Here is an 11,140-nt window from a genome sequence, read left to right as displayed (position 1 = left end):
GATGAAGTTGCAAAGGCTTTTCCGAGTAGTCCCAGTTAATCCCTTTAATGGCCAACACCAGACAGGGTATCAGGTACCATCTTTTACAGCCATTTTAAATGATGAGACCTGGAGATTAAATCACTGTTTCAGACTGACACTTTAACCACTATACCACTGAGGCATCACAAAACATTGATCAAATAAGGCTGGGATTCAACATCCTAGCAAATAGGGAACACAAATTTACACAGTGAAATTGTCCCAAGCGGAGACACACATTTTACACCAGAATCCCTTGATTTTTGCATTGTTTGCTCAATTTCAACACAGAACACAGAAATGGTCCTTTCATATTAAATTTAATCAGTTTTGATATAGATATAAATTCAACAAATTTGATGATTCATAACAAAACAGCACTGACTTGTGAAAAAACAAATGACAGGACCCTTCTTAACAGCATAGGAGCCTGAGTGAAACTTGACTCAAACCATCATCTCTAATAGCCTGCCTATACTGCAACAGTGACAAAACAGCAAAATATACATAAACCTCTTTTGCAAAAATAATGCTTAACAACGTCTTCTTTCGATAAGATCATATGAAACAAACATTCTTAACTTAAAACCGGGAGAGATAGTGTTGGCACTTTGTCAATAAGTGAGGTTCACTGAAAAGCCAAGTGAACCTTTACAGTGAATGTACAGTAAACTGTTCACTCCTCCAAATCAGACATCTACATAATCACATATGATTTATATCATGAGGATGTTGATTCAGAAACAATACAGGAATATCATGACACTATGGACTGCACACTCTGTATGAGGGAAGTTGAACCCATATGACCTTATTATCAGTGTAATGAGCGAACGCTTTATCCGCTAGGGTACTCACAGTCACTACATAACAGAGAGTGTACTTAGTAAGATTTTTTGGGCATACATTAATATGTGGTTACATTATTTCATTTCGTGAAACATGCATCTGTCAATTATGGTTTTCTTGTCAGCATTTCTGTGTAGATGCATGTGTATAATAAACTGAAATGCACAACAGCCTTTAAAATAATAACATGAAACAAAATATTCATCATTCTCTGAAATTATGCCATAAATATTTAAACTCAAAGAATAATAAACAAAATCCACTTGTAAAATAGTTCGAGTAATCGATCTCCTGAATGTACAGTCAGTACCTTGTTCATACAACTAATTACATAATATGCATAGTGGCAAGAATTTGAGAAATGGTACATCTTACTAATATATACCAGTCAAACCCTGTACATGTAAGGCACTTTCATAAAACTGAATCTAATCATCCTGACATACAAGCAACAATTCCAAAAGCTGCTCTTGTTTTATCAAACTGTTCGTTGCCATGGAAACAAGGGATGATAATTGAGATTTAAAGCTAAGAACTGTGGTAGCTGTTCACAACATATCCCATTCCAGTTTGTATATCCAACAGCCACCAAATGATGACTCACGGCAATAATATAACTGGATATATGTATACTAACGTACAATAATGAAAGATAGTTTTCTTTAATGGCCAGTCACATTTCCAGAAATAGTTAAGATTTCACAGGTCTAGATATGTCTTGTGTCTAATTACGTCTAAGTCATCACTCATTATCAAGTATATTACACCTCAATTATTAATACTCGGAAAACAACGGCAAGTTTCACATTGGAATATGTAATGCTGCAGTCTGAAATATTCCAGTTGTTTGACAACAGCCCTGTAAATAATTTAGTCTGACCCTACATTCTATTGCCTCTTACATCCAGCAAAGGTTGTTTTGGATTGTTTCTTATGAAGAATCCACCTTGGCACAACCATCTACAGCTTATATCTTATCATGAACTTATGTTTGACTACACAGAGGGAGGGAGTTGGGTTCTATGCCAATGTTTGCCATTATCCAGTACAATCACCACTGGGGACCCCCGAAATGACCTTTACACATTGTACATGTGGGGAATCAAACCTGCATGATGAGCGAGTGATTCAACCACGATGCTACCCATCGATCCTAAAATAGTCAGATGCCATAAATGTGCTGGACCAAGACAGTGGAATGGAAGTCCTAATGCTAAAGAGCATTCCTGGTTGTATGCAACATCACAAGTCATGCCGTAGTTAAAGTGCTTGCTTCAGTCCTGAAAGGGTGAGTGAGTGAGTTGGGTTTACGTCGCTTTTAGCAATATTCCAGCAATATCACGACAGGGGACACCAGAAATGGGCTTCACACATTGTGCCCATGTGGGGAATCGAACCCGGGTCTTCGGCGTGACGAGCCAACGCTTTAACCATTAGGCTACCCCACCTCCCCAGTCCTGAAAGAACACTGGATGGATATTTGTACCACAGAGTCCCTTGAAGCAGACTCAAAAGGAAGTTGTGGAGGCAAATGGATTAGTATTTAAGAATAGTGATATAATTCAGTGGATGTGACTAGGATTGTTGGCATAATGTAGGTGGTCCAAGTCCAAAGTGGCAGTGAGCACAGCCATAGTGGTGACAGAACCAGGATAGTAACTGGATCAAAGTATCAGTGGACCCATGATCAGTGGACCAATAATCAGTGGATCCATGATCAGTAGACCAATAATCAGTGGATCCATGATCAGTAGACCCATGAGCAATGGACCCATGATAAGTGGACCAATAATCAGTGGACCAATGAGAAATGGACTCTTGTTTAGTGGACCCATGATCAGTGGACCGATTATCAGTGGACCATGATCAGAAGACCCATGAGCAATGGACCCATGATAAGTGGACCCATGATCAGTGGACCCATGATCAGTGGACAGATAATCAGTGGACCGATTATCAGTGGACCAATAATAAGTGGACCCATGATCAGTGGACCAATGAGCAATGGACCCATGATAAGTGGACCGATAATCAGTGGACCAATGAGAAATGGACTCTTGTTTAGTGGACCCATGATCAGTGGACCGATTATCAGTGGACCAATAATCAGTGGACCCATGATCGGTGGACCAATAATCAGTGGACCCATGATCAATGGACTGATAATCAGTGGACCCATGATCAGTGGACCCATGATCAGTGGACTCTGCAGTCAGATGTGCCACTAATAGATACTCCAATTAAATCTGTAAGAAATAAATCTTAATAGTCAATAGTGCCTCATTTTCCTTGTATTGATCAGACATGGTCAAAAAGAAACTGGAATCATGGTTACGCTCTAAACACAGCACTGATTTCTGTGATGGCATCATAATTGTTCGAACAGGATGCCCACCTTTACCGCTGAACAACAAGACTGAAATAATCTATTGAATTAGGCCCTATCATGTCATACTTTGCAGACAAGACCAGCATGTCATTTTCAGAATCAAGTATCCACAGACTAGGAAACTGCAAACCAAAACATGAAATGGGTCTAGCCCAGGTATTCTGATGGTCCCTGAAATAGCAAACTGTTCAGTCCCTCTTCTGTCGCCCCTTGAAGTTCTCCATGGTGTGGTTGATGCCTAAGAAATCATTCAGTAGCATCGCACATTTTACTGGTAGGATTCTGAAAATAAGCAGGACACACTCAAAAAGCGACACAAAAGTATATTCCAGAAAGACCACATTCCGTAATCGCTGTCTACCTTGATGTAAGAGCCATTGATTGTGTGGGTGTATACCATTATACAAAAAGAAAGGGTCATAATATACGTTTAATCCTTCTTGAATAGCATTTGGATCACTTCATCAGTGTTTCCGTTCTCCGGTATATACCTGAAAATCGCCGGTAAAATTTGTTGGGGACCGGTAAATTGAAAGCCAGCTGGACAGCGTGTCCGGTAAATAATCATGTATTAAAATAAAAACATCATGGGTTAGCGAAAAGACAGTCTTGGCTGTGCTTTCATGGTTGCAAAAATTGTTATGTTTCAGAAATACCCAGGCTAAAAATAACTTTAAAATGAGCACTAACAGTATGGTAATAGGATATGACAGGCAAATTTCATTCATGACCGGTAAAATTTTAGGTCACCAGACACAGTGTCCAATAAATAATGAAGTCAGCGGAAACACTGCTTCATATCAATCCCCCGCAAACTTGTGTGGCAAATATATTTAAATATCCAACTAATGCTTTTTTTCTAATGAAAAAATATATATATTACTAATTAATAACTATTCTTATAAAGGAAATATAATATGGCACCAAATCTTACTCTGGCACTGGTACTACAATGTGAAGTTTTTGCCAAGCAGTTTCCAAACCAATGTCAATATTGTTTCCGGTACCTCACTAGTCAGCAGTAATATTTTCACAACTAAACCTAAAGCACATTAGGGGGCGGTGGGGTAGCCTAGTGGTTAAAGCATTCGCTCGTCACGCCCCAGGTTCGATCCCCACATGGCTACAATGTGAGAAGCCCATTTCTGGTTTCCCCCGCTATGATATTGCTGGAATATTGGTAAAAGCGGCGTAAAACTAAAACTCACTCACTCACTCTTACCCTTTCAAAGCTGAAGCAAGAGCAACAGCGGGTGGCAGCATGACAACATGACTGTTGGTCAACACGCCGCTGATGATGGAGTCTGCGACGTAGTCGGGGTCCAGGATAGGGAGCAGCAGGGGAAATCTGAAACAAACATTTGTGTTAAAAATGTCAATTCATAAAACACAGTTGATGTATGGGCATCAGTGCTACGTTTGGGTACGGATGCTGGGGCCCCTTACGATCACCTTAGTGCTACCATCGCTATGGTCCCTTGAGTAACAAGTTAATGTGGGTACCTGATAGGAACATTACCCCTCTTCATCAAGACTTGGGATCGCAGGGCTTCCAGGATATGTCAGTATGGGTTGAGGAGGACCGAACTCTTGTCGCTAGTTAGAAGCTGGGTTTGAGCCATTGAATCAGCAAGACAGCACTTTCCCTAAGGACCATGGGCATTCCCACCAATAAGTAGTACTTGCTTACACAGCCATCAGCAAATGATTTGTGAGCATGTATTAAATACACTATTCTCCACTAAACCTGGAATTCAATAATAATTGCAAATGTTTACACAGGTTAATTTTTTTAAAGATATTGCTAACTTTAACTGTAAATCACAACTTATCTCAAGGAGAGTAAATGTATGTTTGATTATCACAGATGCCAACCCCCCAGATTGTGAAGGGGTGTTTGATTGGAAAGAGGTGCCTAATCCTAATGATTGTAAAAGGGCCCTTGATCGAAAAGGCAAAAGGCAGAGTTGAAGGTTTACAAACCATCCTAACCTTTACACAAGAAACCCTAAGTATCAAAGAAGCATTCAATATCAGTCAAGTCACAGACAAAGAGCCAATTAGCACTGAATAACTTTTCCCATCTTCCATGGCAAGGGAGTTAACTCACTTATTAGACTTTGTTATAGGAATTATATAGTTGGTTAACTCCCTTACTTCAGGAAGATGACCTTTGCCCAGTAGACTGCACTTTAGACCAGAACATCAGGTCTCCTTAAGATTTGACTACAGCACAGCTGATTGCTATTTCCGGCTCTTTATACCGAGACAAATACACTTGGCTATCTTAATCCCTGCATATAATACAATGCCTAGCAAAATCTAGGTAAATATTCTTGTCTAGTGATGTTTCATTGCAAATTTGAAGTCTTCACTGACAAAGTCGTTTTCTCTTCTTTTCTTACCACCAGAAAAAATGTTTGACGAAAGTGTAACCTGAAGAAATGCCAACCCCCTTCCACAGACTTCTTTCTTTGGTTCTCAAAATTCGGCTTATCTACAATCATATACAGTATGCTAACACTGTACCTTGTCCTCACTCCCTCAAACATGCCTGTGTTGATGTAGAAGGGGCAGACAACTGTTGTGTGGACTCCAGTCTTTCCCATTGACGAGAATTCCATGCGGAGAGATTCATCAAAGCCAACTGCTGCAAACTTGCTGGCAGAGTAATCTGCCAAGCTGTTCACTCCACAAAGACCAGCCGCACTGGCAATGTTGACAATATGGCCATGGTTCCTCTCCAGCATCCCAGGAACAAAACACTTCACAGTCTGAAACAGTAAGGAGGACATTTCTCTCAGAAGTAACCTCACTGCCAGCACATTCGGGTATTGTTGTCATGTAATTGTGCTGGATATTCAAGTAGGAGACAAAAATGGACTAATCTAACCTGGGTCAGACAACAGACAAAAAACATATAAGGGTTTTCTGAAAAATCTATTTTGCTAACTAAATTAAACCATTTCAGATTTAACTCAAAGTAAGTCTGCTACTAACCAAAATATCCATAATTTGCCATTGAACGCATGTAGGATAAAAATAATTGTCCCACCATTTTCTTACTTCACCAAACAGTGATGTGATAACAAAATATTGTGCCAGGTGTCAGAAAACACAGCATCATCAATTACACTGCCTCCAGAAACATCTTCCAGGGTCACTGAAGGTGTCCACATAACGGACTGTCCAAAACAACACCTTGTGCAATCTGTTATTTATTACAGAATCTCGCCAGAGGGACAATATGTCTTCACTCCTGACATATGCTGATAATCAACCAAATCATACTGACAACACAATATTAAGTTGTCTCAGAAGTGAATAAACCAACACTCGCCAATCTCTCCTGCTGCTTACCCAGAAGTGGGCCATAATGTTGACATCCATCGTCTTCTGAATCAACTCGTCTTTACATTCCAGAAACTTCTTCCCAGTTACGATTCCAGCATTGTTCACAAGAATGTCAACTTCACCAACATCTCTCTTGACCTACAGAAACAAACATACCTTGCTGCATCAATAACATGCTTAATCCACTCATACCCACACCTTGCAAATCAAAGAAAATTGACAGCAATGGACTCTTAAATACAATGAAATAAGGAAGTATAAATTTAAGTCTGATATTGGTTGGTAGAGATCAACTGGTTGGTGACAGCCTGAGTGTTTCTCCAGGTAGGAAATGGACGTCCAGTGAAGTAGAAACCTGTAGGTAGTCACATTGTCAGATTTACTACAATAGTATGAGTGAGTGAGTGAGTTTAGTTTTACACCGCACTCACCAATATTCCAGCTATATGGCGGCGGTCTGTAAATAATCGAGTCTGGACCAGACAATCCAGTGATCAACAGCATGAGCATCGATCTGCGTAATTGGGAACCGATGACACGTGTCAACCAAGTCAGCGAGCCTGACCACCCGATCCCGTTAGTCGCCTCTTACAACAAGCATAGTCACCTTTTGTGGAAAGCATGTGCTGAAGACCTATTCTACCCCGCGAACCTCAAGGATTACAATAGTATGAAAGGAGCAGGGTGCCATTGTACAAAACAACCTTAGCGTTAAGACTGTCGTAAGTCTATGTTAAGGTATGGGAGTTACGATCACCTCAGTGCTAAGGTTGTTTTGTACAATGGCACCCAATTGTTCTTTAACTTCTTATCATCAGTATATATCACTGGTTATTCCTTAAGCATGGGGTGGGGTGTGGTGGGGTTCGCAGTCATCCAAGGCAGTGACAATTCACTGTATAGTGTTGAGTCCTTAGGCATAGCAAAAATAATGAATGGATGTTTGCCTTGATCATGTTTCTAGTTTTGACAGTACCACAGTCAAGCTCACAATAAGCTAACACGCTGTGCTATGACTGGAATACTGCTCTGTCAAGAATTAATCCCACATCACCCTTAAAAATTATTCTAGTCGACCCATAAAAATGAGACATGACTGTAACAATGAATTTTCCAGAATGTTAGCAACATTATAACATGGAGGTCTTAAAAGGCTATTACATGGGGCTATTATCAATATTTCATCTACAAAATGAATTGTATTACTAAGATTTTTAAGGTTGTGTCAGTTCCATTTTTATGCTGCTTTCCCTTCAGAAACTCTGGAGGAGTGGCAGGCTAAAGGCAGAAAAGGTAACATCATACAGATAACCATATGAATTGTAAAAGTTTCCATTTGCCAGAAGGTTGTACTGTAGACAAACAATACCACCAGCTCACAATCATTCAGTAGATTGTGACATACTTGCAGTGGAACACTGACATATTCTACACCATCAGATTTACTATACATAAAATATAATTCTTTCATTATCAGCAATATTACCCACAGGAACAGATTGCCATAATTGTTCCATTCTGATAAGGAATTCACCATTTCCAAAGCATTTGATTTTTTAATTCATGTGCTTTAATAAAATGTTTGGTTATGTGCAGTACAGCTGCCATGTTGATAAATGTTGCCTGTATGAAGTATTTCTGCTTCATTAGTCTTTCATTTACACCAATGAATAACTGACACATATCTTTATATAATCATATATTTCATAACTAAATACTTGATATACTCTCGATTTACATGATTGTGTTTGTGATTGTGATTGGTTGTTTTAACAACATGGAAAGGTTAACTTGGGTTTGTAATCAGGATCAGGGGGAAAATGAAAGAATGCAGCATTTAAGTTTGCAGGACATACACGTTTTATCTAAGCTAAACATAGATGTATTAATAATCCTATGAACAAAGTGGATGTGTGAAACTGTAGATTAAAGGCATTATTGGTTTGATAGCATTTCCTAAGGCTAGTGTAATATTCTCCAGCCTGTGTTATGAAGAGACTTATATTCTCAAAATACACCTTAGGGTGTTTCATAATTTAAGTGGGGGGGGAGGTGATGATGGTTTCAAAGGGGGGTCACCAGGGACTTACCTCGAGTCCTATATTTAAGGGTCCCTGGGACTCCTATTCCTACCACCACCCCAGAACCAAATGGGTGACCGCAGGGATTTACAGGAGTCCTATACGCATAAACATTGACAATGGACGCAACAAAATGTATTAGCACATCCACAAGGATGCAGAAAAAGTCCAAAATACTTTTTGTAAAATTTCCAATCAAGTGACAACAAGTTATCACTGAGTTTGCTACTAGCTGGGTTATGGTACCATTTGTAATTCAATTACTGTAACAATGTGATGATCATGATACACAATACAATAACAATATTAACCATAATATTTAAGTGTCTGCGACCCCTATTTTGTTGTCCAAGACTCCTGAAAATTAAGAGTATGAGTCCCAGGGACCATCAAATACAGGACTCCATGTAAATCCCTGATAACCAATGATCTAACAGACTCATGATATTTCTACAAGATGGTTCTGATCAGTCCACTTCACATTCTGAAAGCATGCTGTTTGTGTGTGGAATGACATAAATAATTAACACATACAATTGCACATATATTCTGAATGAATTGAAATGAGAGTAAAGTAGTGTTGGGAATTGGTAAAAAATCTCATAATTGTTGACTGGTTCATTACAACCGATCAATCATCGAAAATAATTGGTTAACGTCCTTTATGAAATTTCCTGCTTATTTTTGTCTGCACAAAACCATGTAGTTCTTTGGTGTTATTTTTTGCAAATTTCACATCTTTAAAGGATGACTAGTATGTTAGGGACATAAATGTCTTGGGGTGTTCAGGATAAATTCAATCATGACTTGGAACGAGCTTGTAGTGCTCATGAAATGTAACAGACAAAACCTGTGAAAAATATTGTTAACGAAAAAAGTGTTCCAGAATTGTTTGTGTTCGATTATAAGAAAACATGATCGATTGCTTGGTCGTTTATTCACTGCGACCAATCTTTGATTATTTCAATTAATCAGACTAACATTAGTGTGAAGCTCCCACCTGTTCAGCTGTATCGTAGATTTGATCTTTTCTGGACAGATCAACGGTGTATGACACTGGTACAGAGCCTAGTTTGCGTAACACTTCAGCTGTCTCTGCCATCCCCTGAGCGTTGATGTCCCATAATATCAGCCGGCACCCACGTCGTGCAAATCGGATACACAGCAGTCTGCCTAAACCACTTCCTGAAAATTACACAGATCATCATGAATGAGAACGGAATGAATCATTGAATGGGTCTCTCAGACCAAGGACAATAGACTGACTTCCACATCTAGAATGACTGTGTCTCACCTGTAGGTTCCCTGTAACTAAGGACTTTGGGGGTTTCTTCTGAATTTCAATTTTATATTTTATTTATACATACATATTATAAATAAGATCATTTTGTAAACTGTCAATCTAGAGTCCAGACTACGTATACATATTGCAAAGTCAGTGAATGATAAATCCTTTATCAACATCAGCATTTTGCAGGTTTTCATTACAAAATGGAATCAGAGACAGACCAAATGAAAATAAATGGCATTAACATTTACACTAAACTTTAAATTCACTTCATAAGCAAAATTGATATAATTTCTTACGTTATATTATAGACCATCTTGATCAAAACTAAATTCTGAAAATGTAAAGCGTGTTTGTTTGTTGCTTAATGCTGCACTCTGGAATGTTCCAGCTATATGGTGGCGGTCTGTAAATAATCAAGTCTGGACCAGACAATCCAGTGATCATCATCATGAGCATCGATCTTAGTTCATATGAATAAACTCGTATTCCAGCCACGGCATACATAGAGCACACCTTGGTATAGCGCAAAGTCGTCTAGTTATATCCTGGACTACATGGATCTATGCAATTGGGATACGATGACATGTGTGAAAACATGAAGTACAATCTGATATATAAGAACGTTTACAAAGAAAATATGTTAAACTGAAAAATAAAACTGATCTGGTTAAACCTATAGACACATTCAATTAATTATCACTAATTTTAACGTGCAAACTTTAATCCAAGTTACAACAGAGGCCATATAATAGAGGGTATATGGTCTCTGGTTACAGCAATTACGTGAAAAGCATGAACATGATATGTCTCAATAACGAAAACAAACTGCAACCGGGATATAATTTAGTGAGTTGGGCGTATGTATAATAAGTTGAACAAAGAGTTTCAGTGAACAGCTACAGTGTAGAGAACTCTCTCAGGGTCATATGTCACCTGCTCCGGTGACAAGCACCGTCTCGCCGGCCACATCCTTGCTTCTGTAACTTGCTGGTATGAATGCCACCACTATAGCCCGCAGCCACAGGTAGGCCACCTGGAAGAGGACGACAAATGTCTCAAGAATTACATTCATCTTGCTTGCAGTCACACACGCTGTCAACCCCTGCCACTCGGAATCTGTACTTGGACTATGGCTTTCGTAACGGGCAGATAACT

General features: G+C 39.1%; 1 protein-coding gene across 2 annotated transcripts in view; it reads right to left on the bottom strand.

Moving 5' to 3' along the window:
- Positions 1-11,140, bottom strand: part of LOC124269995 (epidermal retinol dehydrogenase 2-like) — a 13,746-nt gene extending 2,606 nt beyond the window's left edge. The window contains exons 1-6 of one of the 2 annotated variants that reach the window (XM_046705014.1): positions 10,919-11,140; positions 9,695-9,879; positions 6,620-6,751; positions 5,789-6,033; positions 4,482-4,607; positions 3,445-3,541 (exon numbers count right to left, since the gene is read on the bottom strand). In XM_046705014.1, the coding sequence (XP_046560970.1) occupies positions 3,448-3,541; positions 4,482-4,607; positions 5,789-6,033; positions 6,620-6,751; positions 9,695-9,879; positions 10,919-11,057 (921 nt within the window). In that variant the 5' untranslated portion in view covers positions 11,058-11,140 and the 3' untranslated portion in view covers positions 3,445-3,447. Of the gene's footprint in view, positions 1-324; positions 3,542-4,481; positions 4,608-5,788; positions 6,034-6,619; positions 6,752-9,694; positions 9,880-10,918 lie in introns of those variants that run through there. The other variant, XM_046705013.1, reaches the window with a different exon arrangement.

This window comes from Haliotis rubra, unplaced genomic scaffold (genome assembly GCF_003918875.1).
Source record: "Haliotis rubra isolate DU_JTF1 unplaced genomic scaffold, ASM391887v1 Scf149, whole genome shotgun sequence".
In the NCBI taxonomy this organism is placed as follows: Eukaryota; Metazoa; Mollusca; class Gastropoda; order Lepetellida; family Haliotidae; genus Haliotis; species Haliotis rubra.
This window is presented reverse-complemented; position numbering and strand designations above follow the sequence as displayed.